This window comes from Rattus norvegicus, chromosome 9 (assembly GCF_036323735.1).
Source record: "Rattus norvegicus strain BN/NHsdMcwi chromosome 9, GRCr8, whole genome shotgun sequence".
In the NCBI taxonomy this organism is placed as follows: Eukaryota; Metazoa; Chordata; class Mammalia; order Rodentia; family Muridae; genus Rattus; species Rattus norvegicus.
This window is the reverse complement of record NC_086027.1, coordinates 45,859,757-45,881,396: the sequence shown is the minus strand read 5'-3', so window position 1 is coordinate 45,881,396 and position 21,640 is coordinate 45,859,757. Positions and strand designations below refer to the sequence as shown.

Below are 21,640 nucleotides of genomic sequence, written 5' to 3'. Positions count from 1 at the left end.
GTCTGTACAGAGGTTTCCACCCCTTGCCTCCAAGGTTCAGCAGAGTAGGCTGTAGCTTTAGTCTCACAGTTGAATAACATTTCGGCTTGTTGGTTCTCATCTGCAGATGTGAAATGCTAAGACGTCTGAACTGTGATACTCTCTGCTGGTATCCTGCACCCTGGCCTCACTGTTTTCCTCTTTCCTCCATGCTAATGTTTGGTTCTTTTGATTTTTTTTTTTCAGTGCAATTAAACTGAAGCCCAAAGAAGGGGAGACATACTATGATGTGGTAGCTGTTGTCGACCCTGTCACAAGAGAAGCACAGAGGCTCGCCCCCTTGCTCTTGGTAGGCCTGCTCTGGAGGTGGTTCATGTCTTTAACCAAAGTAGTCCTGGGCCCTGTGATTGTCTAGGCATTTCCTTTGTCCCTTAAATATCTTCTAGAGGAGGCAGACAATGTGTCTTCATAAGGACTGACACAGGCTTGCTTTCCTCAAGGATTGTATCATGTCCTTACATATGGACACTTTTATGTGTGCTTAAAAAAAAAAAACGAATACAGTACCCTAACATTTCATTTGAGGGTGTGTGTGTGTGTACGCACTAGGGCCTGGACTTGGAACATTACACTGCTATGTGGGCACTCTGCCAATGGGGTGTATCTCTAACCCTAGCTGGTATTCTTTTTAGGATAGTATGATCATCTAGGCCTCTCTGTAAATGTTAATCCACATGCTTTTTAATGTGAACTGAAGCAGTGAGCTCTTGTGTTTTCCATCATTTACCTGCTGTTTCCTCACAAGCGAGTGCTAAACTCTGTGTGAGGAGCAGTGATCTGCAATAGCCTTTTAAAAAAAAGATACATGTACTCATTCATTCACTCATTCAGTCATTCATTCAGTCAGTCAGTCTGTCTGTGGGAACCCATGAGTACATGGGTAGAGTTCAGAGGGCATCTTGCAAGAGTCCGTTTTGCCTTTGGGGTCTCAGGGGTCAAATGTGTTGTGAGCCAGGCAGCAGACGCCTTGCCTGGCTGAGCTACTTTGCCACCCGCCTGCCCTCTTAGGAACCAGGCCTTCTGTGTGGACTCCGTTGGAGCTCTGATGCCCAAAACTTCTCTACTGCAGATGCAACGACAGGCGTTTCCTTGGTGTATCTTCTTGAGATGTTAAAATGCTTTGCCTCCCAAGTAATTGTGAAACAGTTCTGAAGAGAAAACCTAAATATTTTGTCATCTGGCTTGCTTTTTTAGGTTTTGGCTCAGCTGATAAACATGAGTCTGAGAGTATTCATGAATTGCCAATCCAAGCTTTCCGACATGCCTTTAAAAAGGTAAAATGCCATTTCAGGAATATTGTTTTATAACAGTACCAAATCTAAAAGTTAATACTGGGTGGGAGGAATCGGGAACGTTGACAGGTTGATTGTGTATGAAAGGATGTGTCCTGACGGTTTGATGATGTCGCCTCTCTGCTCTGGTTAGACATTCTGAGAACATAGCAGGGCTCTGAAGCACTTAGACAACATCAGTACAAGCTGCTGGCGCATTTATGTCTCACTTTAAAAGAACGGCAGCCATTAGGTCTCATGTAGGAAGCTTACTCTACTCATTCTCCTGCTTCCTGGGATAGGAGCAGACTTGGCTGTGGGAGGCCATTTGTGGAAGTGCCACAATGACCGTGGTAGCTTAGCATATGCTCTGGCCGTGGGGAATGTCTTCCTCAATGAGGGGCAGAGTTCTGTACTTGGATTCTTTATGGACTGCAACAGTTTTGGACTGAAAGAGCTGCGGCTTCCACTGTGAGCTGCTGTTAACTGTTTATTGCATACTATGTTCTCAGTGCCGGCGGAGGACACCAGTACCAGTTAGTGCTCTAATTTTAAGGAAAAGGGTTCTCCTCAAAGAAGACAGTGCTCAGGAAAGTGGTTGTGACCCTGATGGCCAAAGTGTGAAGGGGTCATCTCCTGCATACTTCCTGTCTCCCTTCCCTTGACTTTACAGCAGCCCTGGGAGGCATCACTAGACCAAAAGGTGGCTTGGCTTATTGTCCTGATTTGAAGGATACTGTCCAAATTCAGTTTTTTGTTCACTGTGTGGACTCTGTGATTGCATCAAGAAAGCCTAACACTTGTGTTTCATTTCAGCTTTTACCGTTATGTCTTAGAGCCGGAGATTTCTTTCACTGCAGACAACAGCTTTGCCAAGGGACCAATAGCAAAGTTTCTGGATATGCCTCAGTCTCCGCTGTTTACTTTGAATTTGAACACACCCGAGAGTTGGATGGTAGAATCTGTCAGAACACCCTATGATCTTGATAATATTTACCTAGAAGAGGTAAGAATGTAATTGATTTTGAATATTGAATCACATGTCAGTAAAATCCGTTTGTCCTTCAGTCAGTGGCGACCGCTGGAGCAGGGTGGTGTGTGTCGCTGCTCACACATACGTCAGTGCCCTCCTTACAGCAGTAGCTTTGTTCAGATGCCCGTCATGTTCAGTAAAGGCTGCCCCTTTAAAAGCGCTCATTAGAAGCTGAGGTGTGTGCATATAACACCCACTCCCTGTCTCTCTGGCAGTTAGGAATTTATTTTTGTTTCTGATGTCTGAGCTGTTACCCAACGGGTAGTCTTCATGGCTGAAGTGGTTGGTTTTTGACACGTTTGTTTGTTTGTTTGTTTGTTTGTTTGTTTGTGTGGGGGCTGGGGAGTACCATGGTGTACATGGGAGCCAGTCAGGGAATTTCTGTGGACATCAGATCTCCTTCTGTCATAGAATCCAGGATCGAGTTCAACATCAGCCTCAGTGATTTTTATCCTTGTGATTATTTCCCTGGGTCCTGCAGATTGCGTTTTGAGTATACATGTGTAATGTGACGAGGTTAACGTTGACCTTTCAGGTGGACAGTATAGTGGCTGCTGAGTATGAGCTGGAGTATCTGTTACTGGAAGGTCATTGTTACGACATCACCACAGGCCAGCCCCCTCGAGGACTGCAGTTCACGTTAGGAACTTCAGCCAACCCAACAACTGTGGACACAATCGTGATGGCCAATCTGGTAGGTATTCGGTTCATCAGATGGGAAAACTTCCGTGGTGGTTATTTAGATGCCGTAATTTATGACAGGACAGTTAACATTCTGAACCATGGAGTGAAATAAGAATCAATAGTGGACTGAGTGTAGTCAGTGTAAAAGTGCGTGGCTTGCTCTCCATGGAGCACAGCAGGCAGGCTTCTCGACTCCACCGCCCTGCTCTCCTGAGTCCTTGCTTCTTAGCTTGTTGGGTGATAGTTTTTTGGTTTGTTTTGCTTTACTTTCCCCTAAGTTGTTAACTATGTTTTAAATTTTTTTAATTATCATGGCCACAAGACCCTGGGTTCAATAGCCAGTACAATGAGAGAGGGAGGTGTAGATGGGTTTTCATACACACATACATGATCTGACACTTTAAAAGAAAATGTTAGTATTCATCAGAAACATTTTAAATTTAAAGAGAACTGAACCTGTACTTTGTTTGTGTCCTAGGGATATTTTCAGCTCAAAGCCAACCCAGGAGCCTGGATTCTGAGACTGAGGAAGGGGCGCTCGGATGACATTTATAGGATCTACAGGTAGGACCAGGTGATGGCTTCATATAGAGAGACTCAGCTTTAGTTGCACGGTATCTGGCCTTACCCAGGCGTCGTGTGTGACAAAGCCTAGCTTTCAGGGACAGTAAGTGTGGGAGAAGTTGTAGCAATGAGTTGGATAGTAAGGGGTATAGAGCTGACTGGTGTGAGGTCTGGTCTCCATTGCTTTCCCTGTCAGAGCTGTATCAGAAGTTATTCTGTCCCTGATGCAGACAACAGGAGCTTTGACCGCTTGACTTCCTGGGAAGCGGAGTGGGATTGGCCCTGTTTAGTACACTGTTGGGAGGTGTTTATCTTGATCCCGGGCTGGGTGCTTTGTGCGTGCACAGAGCACATGAGCTCTCTGTGAAGTCTGACTGTCAGCCCTGGTCCCTGGGCTGCAGTTGTATAGATGTCCTCTATTACAGACTGTCAGTGACAGGAATTGTCTTAAAGTTCAAACAACCCCAGAACACTATTTTAAAGTTGTGGTCTCTTTCCCGTTTAACAGTTTAAATTAGTCCTTAGTTCTGTGCCAGTTTGTATAGGGAATGGTTCTCATTATGGTTTATGTGAACATCCTAATGTGTGTATTTGCTTTGGCTTCATGGCATCTTATTTGATATGGGGAGGCAGTGTGGACCAGTGGTTTTGGTTTTTTGTTTTTGTTTTTCTAAAGATGTATTTATTTATATGAGTACACCACTATAGCTGTCTTCAGACACACCAGAAGAGGGCACTGGATCCCATTACAGATGGATGTGAGCCACCATGTGGCTGCTGGGAATTGAACTCAGGACCTCTGGAAGAGCAGTCAGTGCTCCTAACCACTGAGCCATCTCCCCAGCCCCGTGGTTTTGGTTTTGATGTGGAATTTTACTCTCTTGTCAGGGCTTGAACTGGACTCAGGTGAGTCTTCTGCCTTAGTCTCCTGTAGTTGAAACTACAGGCGTGCATCACCATACCTAGCTTTGTGCAGATTTCTAAGTCAACAACTATGGGAATTTTGTGCTGTTATAATGTCCTTAGTGTAAACAGGACCTATGAACATATGAGCGTTGTCATGGTCTGTCCTGTGCTCATCCTGCCTGAGAACCCTTCACTCTTTGCCTGGTACTCTGAAAGGAAGTCAGTTCACTTCTCTAGCCTGGAGATGGAAATTTTTCGTGAACATTTCTTTGTCCTGTAAAGGTGTTTTTTTAGACTGAGGAAACTGTTGGTTTGAAGCTTTCTGTGATGAAGATGGGCAAGCACAGCAGTGGTCCTGAGTATTCACTGCATTCTGGGATTGTGATTTCTCTCTCTGTCTTACTTCTCTAAGCCATGACGGAACAGATTCCCCTCCTGATGCAAATGACGTTGTTGTCATCCTCAATAACTTCAAGAGCAAGATCATCAAAGTGAAGGTGAGCCTGCTCTGCTCTGGCAGCCACCGTCTGAGGATAGACAGCGGTCAGCCACTGCCTGAGGACGCTGACTCTAGTGGCTGTCAGGAGAGCATTCTCACTGTAGCTTATTAAGATACTGTGTAGTGTTCCATTTTGTGTTAATTATTGTTGTGATTTTTACCCTGCCTAACTTACAAATTAAGCTTTATTATAAATAGAATGAACAAAGCTATAATAGACATACAAGGTTCTGTGCTCTCTTAGATTTCATGCATCCACTGGGGGCTTGGAATGTTTCCCATCAGATAAAGTAGGACTGCTGCATTTTGAAGTCATTCTGGGATTCCATTTGGAAGTGTTTTTGTCTTAATAATTCTAGGGATGCTGCTTAAGAAAATGTCTTTGTGAAGTAAACTTCTAGTTTTCTTCAGTCAACAGATTGTCACTTTTGGTAATCTTAGAGTCCCATTTTATACAAAATGTTCCCACAAAGACTCTGCGTCCTATCTCACTTGTAGCTCCAAAGTCCTGATTGACCTGACTGGGACTTGCTATGTAGACCAGGTTGGCCTCGAACTCAGATCTGTTTGACTGCCTCCCACGTGTTACGATTAAAGGCAGTTGTGCCTGCCTTGCCCAGCTCAGCTTTGCCTTTTATTTAAGTCTTTATTTATACATATGTAAATGTGCTTGTGTGAATGCATGGCACATGTGCACCTGTGAGGGGCAAAAGAGAGCATTGGTATCTCTTGAAGCCAGAGTTCCGGGCTTGTGAACTACCCAGTACTGGGAACTGAGCTCAGGTCCTCTGGAAGAGCAGTATGTGTGTGCCCTGGACCACCGAGCCATGTCTCCTGCTCTGGCTCGGACGTTTTCATACCCACAATTCACTGCGTTATTATTTTATTCTCAGAAGACTGGGAAGGACAGTAAGTGACAGTTTTTATAGGCAGGATGGTGCACACCGACAGACCCAGTACTAGGGAATTAGAGTTGGGAAGATCAGGAATTCAAGGTCAGCCCTGTCTGCACTGTGAGTTCGAGACTACCTTGCATGATATGAGACACTATCTACAAAAACAAGCATAGAGTCCAAAAGCAGGTGACTTTATTTAAAGTCTTTTCTTACTCTCTCTCCTCAGCATTTTGAAATTCTCTGTCTTAAAGTAAAATGATTGTAGGATAAATAACTGCTACACATGGTAAAACCTAAAGTCAGCCATGCAGTGGCTGGAGGAGGACGGCCCCAGAGAATCCTTTGTGGTAGAAGTCCTGAGCAGGGACCACGGCCTGATGTGCTCTCTCAACAGTTCCTGCAGGCTGCATTCTTCCCTTGAAGTTGCCAGCTAGAAGAAATAGTCTTCTGGTTTACTCCCGCTGTTTCTATGCATCTGACCTTGGTCTTGGCTCCTTGTACAATTCTAAGAGGTTGCTAGCTGCTCCCTGAAGGCTTTAACATGAGTATTCTGATAAACACACTGCTGTAGTACTGACTGTCTGGGTGAGGGTTTCCTTTAGTTGAATTGGGTGATTGTTTCCTGTTGGCAGTACTAGCGTGCAGCCAGTGAAGATCAGGTTTGCGCCTGTCAGACCTATCGTGTACAATTGCAGGTTCAGAAGAAGGCCGACATGGCTAATGAAGACTTGCTGAGCGACGGGACGAATGAGAATGAGTCTGGATTCTGGGACTCATTCAAGTGGTAAGTCGAATTGGAAGCGCTTACATGGGAAGGGGGGCTGAGAGGTGGGAACCATGCACCCTTGGAATAAGGGGTTTCTGGAATGCACTCTGCCCTCCTGGTGGGTGGGGCCCACTGCTGGGATAGGTGACGGTCATTATTCTGCTGACCTTCCACTGGACAGCTGCCTTCTTTGGAGTAGCTTGTGTTCCAAGTATTCCTAAATGACCAGGAGCCTTGGGAGAGCACCCTCCTTACTACCTCCTTGTCCCCATACCCGGCCTAGCATCTCCTGTTGCTTCCCTCTGGAGCAGGAAGGCTCAGGCAACTGTCCTTTTCCTCTCCTGACAGGTTGTGTTGGCCCCACATTGTAAGTGCTGTTTTAATTCTGTCGTCACAGGGGCTTCTCAGGACAGAAGACTGAGGAAGTAAAGCAAGATAAGGACGACATAATCAATATTTTCTCTGTTGCATCTGGTCATCTCTACGAAAGGTTTCTTCGGTTAGTTCTCATTATTTGTTATATAAATGAATTTGTTACAGTATTCTTTGCACGAAAGGATTTGCTCAATGTGTTGTGTGTGTGTGTGTGTGTGTGTGTGTGTGTGTGTGTGTGTGTGTGTGTAGTACTCTTAGGGCTGTGGCTAGCTCACTGCATAAAGTTCTGTTTGTTTCGAACTGGTTCACTCCAATGAAGTAGAGCTACATGGTGCTCTGTGTGGATATTACAAAGCTATAGACCTTTAGTATCCTATGCACACCTTATAGATTATTCTTGGGGGTTTTTTTGGCCATTGAATATTGCATAAACCCAGAAAATAGGGAATTTAGCGTAGAAAGAACAGAAACTATGTAACACATTTGGCCATCTTCTACAGATCCACAGGACATTAAAGCAAGATTTCAGTTTTATTTGAGAACTCCTTTACTTGCACACTGATGCTAGAATGGGAGGGAGTTTGTCTGGGTCATGCAGCTGGAAGCAGGCAGGTCATTGCTTGCAGCTGTTGATGTGGTTACGGGGGTGGGGGGTAGGGTGGGAGGGTGAAGGGTGGGGCGGGTGGGGAGACTTTCAGGATCAGTGTGGGATCCTGAGGTCTCAGGGTGACTGGGAGCTCAGCTTTGAAGACACATTACCTGAAGGTCCCAATTTCACAGTTGTTTGTCTTTTTAGTTTTCATTATAAATCTGATAAGAAAATAATAAAAGTAGTCATTTGGTTAATTTTTACTCCTTTTTCCAATAAAATGACAGCAGTGATGATAGCCTTCCTGAGCCTGTGCCCTCTGGTTCCCTTCCTCATTACTGACTCCCCTTCTCTCACAGCTCTCTGTTCGGGCTGACAGAGGCTATGTATGTTGCATTTGCCCTGTACCAAATGTTGCTGTGCCTGAGCATGGGTTTGGAGAGTGGTGTAGTCCTGACCATGGCCCTCAGTGCTAACTCACTCACACCACCAGTTGATGGGATGGGTCATTCGAAGTGCAGCATAATTAGTGTCTGCCTCTATCTGTTGGAATATCCTTACAGGGAAATGCTTGTCTCTCTCGGTGACATGTTTAGAGTGCGGTACGTACACTTTCCCATTAGCAAAGGTCTCTGCCTAACTGAACCGTGAGTTAGCTCTGCTGTCATTCTTGTGAGTTTCTCTGCTTGATGTTGCTGAGGTTAAAAAGCATTGGGAAATGATTATTTGTTTTGTTTGGCAGCATCATGATGCTATCAGTCCTGAAGAATACCAAAACTCCTGTGAAATTCTGGTTCTTGAAGAATTATTTGTCCCCCACATTTAAGGTTTGTTCATGGGGAAAAGGTAAACCTTGTTAAGAGAATACGTGCACTGTAACATTTTCTTTTCTATGTTTGTTTTATCTGTATCTTTACCTTTTATCCCTTTGTTAGAATACTCTAATTTCATTCTCCCTTTCTGGGTTGGTATTTTTTTCCAGGTTGCTCTGTTTGGGGTAATAGTGTTTATGAATCTAAACCCAAAATTATGGCCTGCTTGAAGCTAGGTGATACAGGAGGAAAATCTTTGTCTTTTCTTTCTTTTTTACTTTTTTATTTTTTTTTTATTTATTTTATTTATATGGGTACACTGTCACTGACTTCAGACATACCAGAAGAGGGCATTGGATCCCATTACAAATGGTTGTGAGCCACTTTGCGGTTGCTGGAAATTGAACTCAGAACCTCTGGAAGAAGTCAGTACTCCTTAACCACTGAGCCATCTCTCCAGCCCATTTTTGTCTTTTCTAAGAGACAATGTTTTAGAAAAAGATCACAGTCCTTGCCTTGGAGGCTTGCGTGTCGTCCCTTAGTTTAGAAAGCACAGTGATGTGTGTTTTGAGAATGAATACTTTTCTCATGAGTAAGGTCTGAGGGGGCTGCTTTCCCTGTGCCAAAAGAAAAGTTTCCAGCGTGGCTCGTATTAGCTTGGCCTGATTTTCCTGAACTCACTTTTTCTCTAGTATTTGTAGACAACTTTGTATTCAGTGTGACTCATCTCAGATGAGTCGTTACCTTACCTCTGATCTCCTGAGAGCTGCTATTTGGAGCACAGAACTCGGATTTGTCAACACCAGGAGCCTACTCAGAGTTCTGGCTCTGCTGTGTGATAGCCTGGGTTAGACTCAGCCTTGAGAAGACCTTAATATCAAACTCGAGTGTTTTACTAAAATTAAATTTAGATAAGTGAACCCGGAGCTTATGTACCAACCCCCACCACACACACAAACACACACACACACACACACACACACACACACACACACACACACACGAGTTATAAAGTTGTAAATCTAAAAGCCATCCCTTGCAGATTTCCATCATTTCTTGTGGTGAATAGACATTGCCAAGAAATAGGGATTGGACCAGAGTTTAGATGTTTTCTTATGTGAGTAAAGTGGATTAAAGCCAGATTTTTCTAGACCTTGTTTTAGTGTGTTTTAGTTGTATGGTAATAATAATGGTGGCTAACTTACATTAAGGCATTGGTTTTCTTTTTTTTTTTTTTGGTTCTTTTTTTTTCCGGAGCTGGGGACCGAACCCTAGGCAAGCGCACTACCCCTGAGCTAAATCCCCAACCCCGGCATTGGTTTTCTTAATCAGAATGAATGATTGTTGTTCCCTTTGTCTAAAAATAGGAGTTTATACCTTACATGGCCAAAAAATACAATTTCCAGTATGAGCTTGTTCAGTACAAATGGCCACGGTGGCTTCACCAGCAGACCGAGAAGCAGCGAATTATCTGGGGCTACAAGATCCTCTTCCTGGATGTGCTTTTCCCGTTGGTTGTTGACAAATTCCTCTTTGTGGATGCTGATCAGGTAAGCTCGCACACACGGGGTTAACATGATTTTTCAGATGGCAAAGCACCTGTGTTTGCATCAGTATTTCAGAAATAGGAAAAGAAATCACCCAGATGTCATTACTTTTTATGTTTACGTTCCATCAGCACATCTTTTCTTTAAAAACTTTTGGAGAGTTTATGCTTGTATACAATAAAATGAATAACCCACTATATCCAATTAGAGCAGCCCATGGGTACATGGGCACAGAGCCATCCACTGGAGCATGAGATCCTGTTAGTGACCATATCCTGAAAAGAGAAAGATCCTCCTTCCTGGCAGCTCTCCACAGTAATGGGTGTCCATTCATCCGCACTGTGCCTGGTTGATGCTGTACAGGTGCCACAGCTGCTCTGAGTCCAGAAGACAGCATTCCACGTCAGTCCTTCCCATCCTTCACACAGCAGTCCTCCCTATCCTCCCATAGCAGTCCTCCCTATCCTCCCATAGCAGTCCTCCCAATCCTTCCATAGCAGTCCTCCCTATCCTCCCATAGCAGTCCTCCCAATCCTTCCATAGCAGTCCTCCCAATCCTCCCATAGCAGTCCTCCCTATCCTCCCATAGCAGTCCTCCCTATCCTCCCATAGCAGTCCTCCCAATCCTTCCATAGCAGTCCTCCCTATCCTCCCATAGCAGTCCTCCCAATCCTTCCATAGCAGTCCTCCCCATCCTTCACACAGCAGTTCTCCCAATCCTCCCATAGCAGTCCTCCTATCCTCCCATAGCAGTCCTCCCAATCCTCCCATAGCAGTCCTCCCAATCCTCCCATAGCAGTCCTCCCAATCCTTCCATAGCAGTCCTCCCCATCCTTCTGCAGCAGTTCTCCCAATCCTCCCATAGCAGTCCTCCCAATCCTCCCATAGCAGTCCTCCCAATCCTCCCATAGCAGTCCTCCCTATCCTCCCATAGCAGTCCTCCCTATCCTCCCATAGCAGTCCTCCCAATCCTCCCATAGCAGTCCTCCCCATCCTTCTGCAGCAGTTCTCCCAATCCTCCCATAGCAGTCCTCCCTATCCTCCCATAGCAGTCCTCCCAATCCTTCCATAGCAGTCCTCCCCATCCTTCTGCAGCAGTTCTCCCAATCCTCCCATAGCAGTCCTCCCTATCCTCCCATAGCAGTCCTCCCTATCCTCCCATAGCAGTCCTCCCAATCCTTCCATAACAGTCCTCCCCATCCTTCTGCAGCAGTTCTCCCTGTCCTTTCTGTCTCATTTTCCTCATTGTTCTCTGAGTCTCAGGATGCAGATACTCCATTCAGCACTGAGCATTCAGTCTCCTTTTCACTTTGACCGGCTTTGTATCTGCTGCCTACTGCATAAGCTTCTCTGACCAAGGCTAAGGGCAGTGCTAATAATAAATATTCAGAAGGTTTTAACATAAATATGTAGAAGGTACCTTGAGAGCATCACTATTTAATAAAATAACAATATCAGGTTCTGCTCTGTAGCCTATGGGCTTTTGGCCATAGTTTCAATACTAGGTATGAAGTTTCCTCCTGTGGAGCAAGCCTCAAATCCAGTCAGAAAGCCATTAGTCATCCCATAATAGTCACCGTGCTGCACTGGTGCCAGCGCTTTCTCCTACTCTGTGGACTGTTTACACACACCTTACAGCAAAGCTTGACAGAAGCTTTTTGTTCCAAAAGAGCACATTTGTTCACTGAATACTTTATTTCCTGGGCTTATTAGAGTCTATTCAGACTCTCTGCCTCCCTAATGCTGCGGCTCTTTAGCACACTTCCTCATGCTGTGGCCATCAGCCGGAACATTACTTTTGTTGCGACTTTGTAATAGCAGTTTAATTACTGTTGTGAATTGTAACGTAAATAAAGATCCAAGCGCAGAACAGCCTTAGGCCCATGAAAGGTCTCGACCCACATGTTGAGAACCACTGCTGTGAGTTGAGGTCCCTTACTCTTTTGTCCAACAACTTCAGAGTACGAGATCTTTTAATTTCATCTTATTTTTATGTGCATTGGTGTTTTGCTTGCATTCCTATGTGTGAGGCTTTTGCATCCCCTGGAACTGGAGTCACACACAGGCACTTGTGAGCTGCCATGTGGGCTCTAGGAATTGAACTTGGGTCCTCTGGAAGAGCAGTCAGTGCTCTTAACCACTGAGCCAGCCCAGAGTATCAGGTTTTATGTCGAAGTTCTTTAACAAGTGGAGTTTAGTTTTTGCAGAGTGAGAAATCAGAATCTAATTTCATTTTTCCTGCATGTTGAAATCCAATCTTCTTAGTACCATTTGTTGAAGATGATGTCTTTTCTCCAGTGAGTACTTTTGATACTTTTTGTTAAAAATCAAAACTCGTGGGGTTGGGGATTTAGCTCAGTGGTAGAGCGCTTGCCTAGGAAGCACAAGGCCCTGGGTTCGGTCCCCAGCTCTGAAAAAAAGAACCAAAAAAAAAAAAAAAAAATTCAAAACTCGTAATGTGTCTTGTATCTGGGTCCTCCGTTCTAGTCCACTGATCTCCATGTCTGTTTCTGGTGTCCGTTCCTGCTGTTTTTATTGCTAGTATAATGTGAAATGAGATATATATATATATATTACATCGAGGCCTCCTGATCTGTCTGTTTGCTTGGGATTGTTTTGGCCATCCTTGGTCTTTGTGCCTCGTCTCTGAGGCATGGCCTTGGAATTTCTGTTTGAACTGCACTCAGTGTCTTTACAGTCTTTTGGGGGATGGCATTTTCATGATGACCCCTCTAAGACCCTGAGCAGACCATCTCTTTCTTTTCTCTTCTGTCACAGCCCCCCACCCCTTACCCCCAGTTTCCTTCGCTGCTTTTGCTTACCTGGTTAAGTTATTCCCCATGGTCTTTGTTGTTCCTATGTCTGTTTGTGCTTTTCCTGGTTTCTTTTCCAGGCTATTATCGGAATATAAGAAGGTGACTTTTTTTTTTTTTTTAATGCCACTTTGCTGAAATGTATCAGCTCAAAGACTTTTTTGGAGTCTTAAGCATCTGTTTTATATAGAATACTGTTATCTTCAAAAAGGAATACAGTGACTTCTCCTGTTTGTATTTCTTTTCTTCTTTTGTCACATTGTTCAGGCTAAGACTCTAAGCACTATATTAAATAGAAGTTGTTCCTGATCTTGGGAGAATGCTCTGAGTTTTTCCTCCCTTTATATGATGTTAGCTTCAGGTTGCTTTTATATAGTTTTTATTTTATTGAAGTGTGAGCCCACCATCCCCAGACTCTCTTTGATTGTTGTCATGAAAGAAATCTTGAATTTTATCAGTGACATTTTTTGTCCCATTTGAGAGAAACTTGATTTCTGTTCTTTGGTTCATTGATGTAACTTAACTAATTTACATATCTTGAATCACTTCTACGTTTGCTGAAATAAAGCCAACTTGGTCATGATGTGTGATATTTGTGATGTAGCATTCTTCAAGGATTTTAGCATCTATGTTTATCAAGGAGATTGGCCTGTAATTTTCTTTTTTGTTATATATTTTTATCTGATTGGTGTCAGAGTAATACTGGCTTCATAAGAAGAGCACAAAAGACTTCCTCTTCTATTTTATGGAATAATTTGAATAGAATTCATATATTTTTTGAAATTTTGGTACAACTTTACAGAAAATCCACTGGAACCAGCATTATAGTTGTGAGCTGCCAGGTAAGGGACTCAAACCTGGGTATTCTGAAAGAACAGCCAGTGCTTTTAACCACCCTCCTTCAATTTTAGTAGGTAGTTTTGCTGGGTATAATAGGGTTGTTTGGCAGTTATGTTCTTTTAGAGCTTGGAATTCTTCTTTCCTTTTGTCTTTTAAGTGTTTCTGTTGAATAACTAGGACCTATTCTGATGGATCTACCATATAGATGACATGACCTTTCTCTCGTGAAGTTTTAAGTACCCTTTTTTTATTCTGTGTTTCTAGTATTTTAATATGTTGGGAATTTCTTTTCTGGTTTGTCTTACTTGGAATTCTGTAAGCTTCCTGTACCTTACTAGGCATCTTTTTTTTCTATAGATTTGAGGAGGGGTTGGGGATTTAGCTCAGTGGTAGAGCGCTTGCCCTGGGTTCGGTCCCCAGCTCCGGAAAAAAAAAAAAGATTTGAGGAAATTTCTTCTATGATTTTATTAAAAATATTGTCTATGCCATTGGAGTAGGCTTCTTATCTGCTATAATTAGAAGATTCAATATTTTGGTTTTTCCATGTTGTCCCAAATCTCTTCCTTTGTATCCACGCTCTCTCCTCCATCCATTTATCGTTGACCTTTACTGCATGATTTGAATTCCCTCTCTTATCTTCCTGCCCTGATGCTGTTTTCCACATGATTCATTCTGTTCGTGAGGATTTCCAACTGAGCTTTAACTTGGCTAACTGAGATTTTCTTTTCAATCTCTTTGGTTTTTCTTCAGTATTTCTCTCTCTCTCTCTCTCTCTCTCTCTCTCTCTCTCTCTCTCCTTCTCTCTCTCTCTCCTCTCTTTCTCTCTCTCTCTCTCTCTCTCTCTCATTTGATTTTTATATCATGGGTTGATTTCCTTATTCATCTAGCTCTTTTATTTTGTTCTCAGAATATACCCATGCCCTTAAGTTGTTGATTATAGTTATAATTATTCTTTTAAGCTCTCTGGCTGCAAGTTCTTCCAAGCTATTTTCATTAGGAGCCAAAACAATGGGGTTAGTCCTGAAGGAGACATGTTACCTTGTTTTGGTTTTGTTTCTGCTCTGGGACTTCATAGTTTATTGGTTAAGTTTTTCTTTCTTTTGTACTTTTTGTTTTTTAAATTGAAATAAACTTTTCTTGTCTTTTAGTGGTGGTGGTTGTAGTGTTCACGGGAGGACTAAATTGTAGTAGGGTTGAGGTGCTGTTTGTTGTGTGGGACCCGTTTATAGGAACAAGGTCTTGATCTTATGCCTTCCTATGAGGGTGCCATCTTGTGGAAATGTGGTTATCTTGCTTAGGTCTGCAGCTTTTCTGAGCTGTGGACCTTTGCATGCCTGTGGATATTAACCAGAGTCAGATTGTGTGCAGTCCTATATCTTACATATTAATTCACTTACCATAAATACCAAAGTTACAAAGTAAAGGCTAATATTACTTGGTCACCGTATCCCCAAAAGTTAGCTACTTCATTGTTTAGTTACAGTTCCTCCATTGATTTTGAAGCTGAGCCTTTCTCTGTCATCCAAATTGTTTTGCTGTCTCTGCCTTTAGAATACTAGGGCTCTAGGCCTGTGCTGTCATACCCAGCTAGGACAATTATGGCTCCAGGCCTCTGCCACCATACCCAGCCAGGACAGGAGTCGCTGGCATGGATGGTACTTGAAGTTCAGGGGCATGCTTGGTTCTGATGAAAAGAATGCTGCAGACGGTTCGGGCAGTCGGTACAAAGTGCATACCTTCCCCTCGGTGATGCTCATCTCTAAGAGTTACAGCTGCTGTCTTCACACTGCTAAACTTTTTGATATCCTTCTCCTCTCCTGTTGATCCGGTTCATTGTACACACATCTGACCCAAAGCAGGGAGCTTAAGGACCATCTTGCAGCCTGATAGCAAGGCAGTCTTGACATTTCCCTGTTGAAATTGGTTCAGTACTTTTAAAAATAGCCTTCAGAGTAGCACCATTCACCAGCTGGGGACCAACTGAAATACATGAGTGTATGGGGATCGTTTCAGGTTACATGTAACACTGGGGAAACTCGGCCTGTGTTCTAGAGTCTGTGTTGTTACCCAGTGCCCCGCCCTTCCTGCTGCCTTGTGAAGTGTATCATAGCGTAGGGAAGCTACCTTAGCTCGGTTAACAAATGGTTTGGTTTCCTTTACTGCAGATTGTGCGGACAGATCTGAAGGAGTTAAGAGATTTCAATTTGGATGGTGCACCTTACGGTTACACGCCCTTCTGCGACAGCAGGAGAGAGATGGATGGCTACCGCTTCTGGAAGTCAGGCTACTGGGCCAGTCATTTGGCTGGACGAAAGTATCACATCAGGTACTGAAGGGCGCTCCCTGCAGAATGCCTTGCTTAGGGCTCTTTACCTGTGTATAAAGAGAGCCTTAATTTATTTAGCTGCATATACTGCACTCTGTTATTCATAGTTTCTCTGTTAGCGTGTCCTGACAGATAATCTATTCAAAACATTGTTTTGCCTATTTCAAGCATATTTGTCGCCTCTTGGGTCAGTGTATGGGCTGGACATGGTGCCACATGCCTTTAATCCAGCACTTGGGAGACAAAAATAGGCAGATCTCTTTGAGTTTGAAGCCAGTCTGGTCTACAAAGTGAGATCCTGTCTCAAAAACCAACCAAACGAACAAACAAAACCCACCACCACCACCACAGGGCTGGAGAGATGTCTCAGAGGTGAGGAAGACTGACTGCTTTTCCCTAGTACCTGGGTTCAATCGCCAGCACCCACACGTGGGTTCACACCTGTCTGTAACCCCAGGTCCAGGCAACTGATGCCTTTTGGCCTGTGTAGGCACCGTTTGCACATGATGTACAGACATAGATGCATAGACCCATATACATAAAAAAAAATTAAAGAAAAGATTTACCTGTTTTATGTGAATGAGTATTTTGCATGCATGAAGGCCAGCAGGTGTCAGATTCCTTGAAACTGGAGTTACAGGAGATTGTGAGCCCCTGTGTGCATGCTGGGAACCAAACTCTGACCGTCTAGAAGAGCAGCCAGGGCTCTCAACCTCTGAGCCTCCAGGGCCCTAAATAACTCCTTGCTGAAATGAACGCATACAGAGATGAATGATGAGATACAGGGATTCAGTTTTATACTTGTTCCCTGCCTCTCCCCCAGCCCCATCATCTAAGATGTCATCAGGATAGTGTTGGCCGATTGTTACTATTTATCAGTTTAATGATCTTTATCACTAAATCTTCTGATTAGCTAGAAATCTTGCCTCAGGAATTAATTTCCTTTTTAGACAGCAAAATAAAAAGCTGGTCAAAGTGAGCCATCAGAGCAGGGTGTGTGACCCTCTCTGCTGTGTGGCCACACCCTCCATGACCATCTTCCGCTCACTCTCTCGGGGACACTGGCCTGTTCCATTCATGGCCTGTCACACTGTTCACTTGGGTTCATTGTTGACACCCATCGATGGCTTGATTGTAACAAGTGTCTCCTCTTTGCTCAGTGCGCTGTATGTCGTGGATCTGAAGAAGTTTAGGAAAATAGCTGCTGGTGACAGACTCAGAGGACAGTACCAAGGTCTGAGTCAGGATCCCAACAGTCTTTCAAATCTTGATCAAGTAAGTGACCATTGGCTTTGGCAGGACACATAAAAGCATGCCGCTTGTGTCTGAAAATGAAGTAGTGTTTGTGTGCTCTGTCAGACTGAACTGTTCCTTCATAGAAAGTAAGTGTGTGTGTGTGTGTGTGTGTGTGTGTGTGTGAGAGAGAGAGAGAGAGAGAGAGAGACTGACTTATGTCTGATCTCAAAGGGACCGAGACTGTCAAATAGCTCAGAATCCACACAATAAAGTATTAAATTTTTTTTAACACTGACCCCCATGTCAGAAACTTTCAGGAAGGCTTGCGGAATAACTTTTAAAATAGCAGATTTTCAGAAGTGAAGTTTCAGGTTTGTTTTGTTTGGGTTTGTGTTTGTTCGTCTTTATGTGCATGGGTGGTTTGCCTGCGTGTAGGGCTGTGCACTGTGTGTGCTGTGCTCCCACAGACCAGAAAAGCGAGGGAGTCTGATCACCCTGAGTTGGAGGGACGGACAGTTGTTAGATGCTGTGCTGGGTCCTGTGGAGGAGCAGCCAGTGCTCCTACCCTCAGCCTTCTCTTCAGCCCTAGTTGTAGCTTTAGGTGTTTTAGATACCTACTGCCACTCTGCTGCTGTGGCTGCCGCTGCTGCTGTTTTGAGACTAGGTATTACTTGTAGCCTTGGTTGGCCTGGAACTTTGTAATCAAGACTGGTCTAGAGATCCACCCACCTCTGCCTCTATCCCCGAGAGCTGAGGTTAAAGGCATGAACCACCATGCCAGCTTAGTCTCATGTATTTTAAGAATTTTGTTTAAAGTCTTTCTTAAAATATTTTGTCATTTATTGTGATATGTAGCATCATGAAAAGAATCCATCTTCAGGTGTATCCCAGAGTCAGCACAAAGCCAAGGTCATAACCAGAACCCCGTCAGGGGCATGTCATCACGGACACCAGACTGCTGCCCTTCACCCCGACTTTGATGGGACTCAACCCTCTTTGCTGCTCGGTAGACTCAGTACTGAGCCTGTAGTCTCGCCTGGGTACCATGCTTCTTTTCAGTCTCTTGTCCCCTGCTGCCCTGGAGATGTGTGCCCTCTATTCACATTCCTTTGTAGTTTTGTGTGTCCTTCACTAGCTGATCTCCATTTGCGCCTCTTCTTCCTCCTCTTCCTCCTGTCCTTCCTTTTAGCTATGCATGGTGAAGCACACCTTGAATTCTAGCCTCTGGAGGAAGAGACAGCCTGGTCTACATAGAGAGTTCTAGGACAGCAAGGAAACCCTGTCTCAAAAACAAAACAAAGTTTGGGAAATACGCTTTCCAAACTAGCTGTGAATTCTGGACTCCAGCAGTCCTCTTGCCTCAGCCTTCTGAGAAGCAGGCACTACAAGCTTGTGCCACCCTGTCCTGAAATATTTGTAACATTTCACTTATGTGAACCATGCCGCTGCATGTTTTTGAGCTGGTTTTTGTGTACTGATGAGTGCCGTTAACATCTTAATTTATGTCAGTACGATTTGCATGAGTGCTAGCTAGCATTAGAAGTGTATATATAAGAGCCACTCCATTGCTCCTCCTTTGGACTGTTAGCAGTTGTGTCTTTGCCACAAGTTTGGTTGGTTTGCAGAGAATGTGAGGAAAGAATCTGTCTTTGTTCTTTTGTATTTATCCCCATTACTTTGGAGGAACATCATTCTGTGGTTTAACCAGGACCTCATAGTGCTGGCCGGACCCCAGCACCAGACACACCTGCAGCTCCATGTGCTTGGAGTATATATTCAGTGAATTTAAGCCTGCAACTTGGCAGTTCTGTCTTTTAGAAGTTTTAGTGTCATTCCTCTTTCCTGCCTTTGGTTTCTGAGTTTCCAGCTGGGCTGTTACCTGCCGCCCTGAATAATTTGTTTTGAGATCACTGTCTTCTGGCTGTGCTCGAGATCTGTATTTCAGGGGCACGGGCAGGTGGTGGTTGGCTGGTGGAGTGTTGTTGTGAGGTTTTTTTTTTTTTTTTTTTTTTTTTTTTTTTTTTTTTTTTTGAGATGGGCTCACACTGTAGCTGAGGCTGGCCTGGAGCTCAGTTCTGTAGCCAGGCTGGCCTCCATCTTACCATCCTCCTGCTTCAGCTTCCCGAGGGCTAAGGGCACAGGCGCTTGCCGCATGGCCGCTTCATGCTACATTAGTATCACGTTCCCAGGGATCCCTCTACCAGGTACTTCTGCCTCCATTTCCCTCTTTCTTACTTGGTTTTAGCAGGGTTTGTGGTTTTTTTCTTTAAAATTTGTGACTCTGTTCTATTTTGGAAATTGTCTTTGACTGTCTTTAGGCAGCGCCCTGCAGAGCTTCCTTTTTTTAAAAAAAGATTTATTTATTTAATGTATGAGTCCACTGTAGCTGTCTTCAGACACCAGAAGAGGGCATCGGATCCCATTACAGATGGTTGTGAGCCACCATGTGGTTGCTGGGAATTGAACTCAGGACCTCTGGAAGAGCAGTCGGTGCTCTTAACCACTGAGCTATCTCTCCAGCCTCTGTAGAGCTTCCTGACTAATTATCTGCCTTTACTCGGTGCCCTCCCCCTCCCCCTCCCCTTCCCTTCTCATTTAATTTGTTATTTTAGTCTTTTGTACTTTGTTCTTCAGGGTTCGTCCCTAATTTTAGTTAACAGATTTGCTTCCACTTCAGTATTTTTGTTTTCAGTCTGTGCTGAAGTTCTCTACCTTTATTTTTAGCAGCCGTCTCATGCAGAGCAACTGTTTGGACTGCAAGGTCTGTGACCCACCTGCTGGCTTTCACCTCATGACCTCTGTGCATATGACTATTTTTGTTCATGTTTTCTCTCAGCCGTGTTTCTTTTCTCTGTTTTTTCTCTTTTATTGAAAATAGATTTTTTCCCCCTCACATAATATATCCTGGTTCTAGTTTCCCATTCCTCCCCCGCTCACATTGGATTCACTTGCTTTCTGTCTCTTAGTAGAAAAATAGCTTCTAAGGGATAATAATAAAATACAGTATAAAAAGATAAAACAAAAGCTAACACATTCACAAAACCAATAGAAGCAAGAAAAAGCACAAGAATCAGAAACCCACTCATTTGCATACTTAGCAATCCCATAAAAACCCCAAACTGGGGGGTTGGGGATTTAGCTCAGTGGTAGAGCGCTTGCCTAGGAAGCGCAAGGCCCTGGGTTTGGTCCCCAGCTCCGAAAAAAAGAACCAAAAAAAAAAAAAAACCAAACCCCAAACTGGAAGCCATGATATATATTGCAAAGGAGGTGTAGGTATATTTTATAATATAAAATATAATATAAATTATTATAATAGACATTATATATATAATTAAAAGAAGACAAAAATTTTTTTAAAGGGAAAAAGCCCCAAGGTGACATTATGAATCCGAGAACCTCCAAAGATACCATTGAGCTTTTCTGTTGGTCATCTCCTACTGGGCATCTCCTACTTGGGTTCTCCTACTGGGCATCTCCTACTGGGCATCTCCTACTGGGCTTCTCCTACTAGGCTTCTCCTACTGGGCATCTCCTACTAGGCTTCTCCTACTGGGCTTCTCCTACTAGGCGTGCAGCCTGCCCTTAAGTAGTTTGTTTCACCAAGGAGACTTCCTTGAAGGAAACTAAGTTTTCCTCTGCCAGTGGTTGTTAATTGGAGCTAGCTTCTAGGTTAGCAATGGAACAGTGTCCACTTCTCCATTCAGCTCTGGGACCCTGTGCAGGCCCATGATTGAACTATGATTGTAGCAGAATGTCAGTAGGGGTCGTTTTATTTCTGTGTTTTGTTTTGTTGAAGGACAATAGGTTTTTTTAAGGACTTTGTTTTACCTAGGTTCCTGGGCTGTCTAGTCTCAGGTTCTTGGTCAGTCAAGCAGTGACAGGGATGGGTTCCATCTTGTGGGCTGGGACTAAATCAGGTCAGCTACTGTGTGTTACTGACAGTGGGCTCCCAGATCCTCGGGTTGAGATCAACTGAAAACTCCAGGCCAAGAGTAGAGCAGGGAGCAGGGCTATGAACTCACAGTGCTTCACAGTGCGCCTCCTCCAGAGAGGCCACACCATGTTCCCAAACAGCCCAGCCAGCTGCGAACTGAGCTCAAGAACTGAGCCTGTGAGGGGAATTCTCCTTCAAACCACCCCAGTAGTTCACCCTGAAGTTGCAGCTGTGTCCTTAGTATGCAGAGCTGGTCCCTCAGAACTCCTGTCAACAACAAGCGTTGTATGTGAATCTTAGTTGCTGGGGATGGGTGGCTACTGAAACCCTTAGAAGGCATCTCTAAGCACCTGTGCTAGAGAAAGAACACCAGGCTTTGAGAGTCGCTGTTCTCTTATTGGTCTTTGAGGCCTGCAAGCTTATGCTTTTATTCTCTTTGATGGTGGTGGTGACAGTGAGCGGGGCCTTGTACATGCAGAGCACACACCACAGAACCACTTGACTCCCAGC

At 44.1% G+C, this 21,640-nt stretch overlaps 1 protein-coding gene across 2 annotated transcripts in view; it reads left to right on the top strand.

Moving 5' to 3' along the window:
• Uggt1 (UDP-glucose glycoprotein glucosyltransferase 1) overlaps positions 1-21,640 on the top strand; it is a 113,328-nt gene that overhangs the window by 83,058 nt on the left and 8,630 nt on the right. For both annotated transcript variants that reach the window (XM_006244735.5, NM_133596.2), the window contains 12 exons: positions 226-328; positions 1,234-1,313; positions 2,127-2,316; positions 2,879-3,037; positions 3,506-3,591; positions 4,910-4,994; positions 6,588-6,676; positions 7,056-7,157; positions 8,365-8,449; positions 9,802-9,984; positions 15,800-15,960; positions 17,121-17,235. In XM_006244735.5, coding sequence (XP_006244797.1) covers positions 226-328; positions 1,234-1,313; positions 2,127-2,316; positions 2,879-3,037; positions 3,506-3,591; positions 4,910-4,994; positions 6,588-6,676; positions 7,056-7,157; positions 8,365-8,449; positions 9,802-9,984; positions 15,800-15,960; positions 17,121-17,235 — 1,438 coding nt within the window. The remainder of the gene's footprint in view (positions 1-225; positions 329-1,233; positions 1,314-2,126; positions 2,317-2,878; positions 3,038-3,505; positions 3,592-4,909; positions 4,995-6,587; positions 6,677-7,055; positions 7,158-8,364; positions 8,450-9,801; positions 9,985-15,799; positions 15,961-17,120; positions 17,236-21,640) is intronic.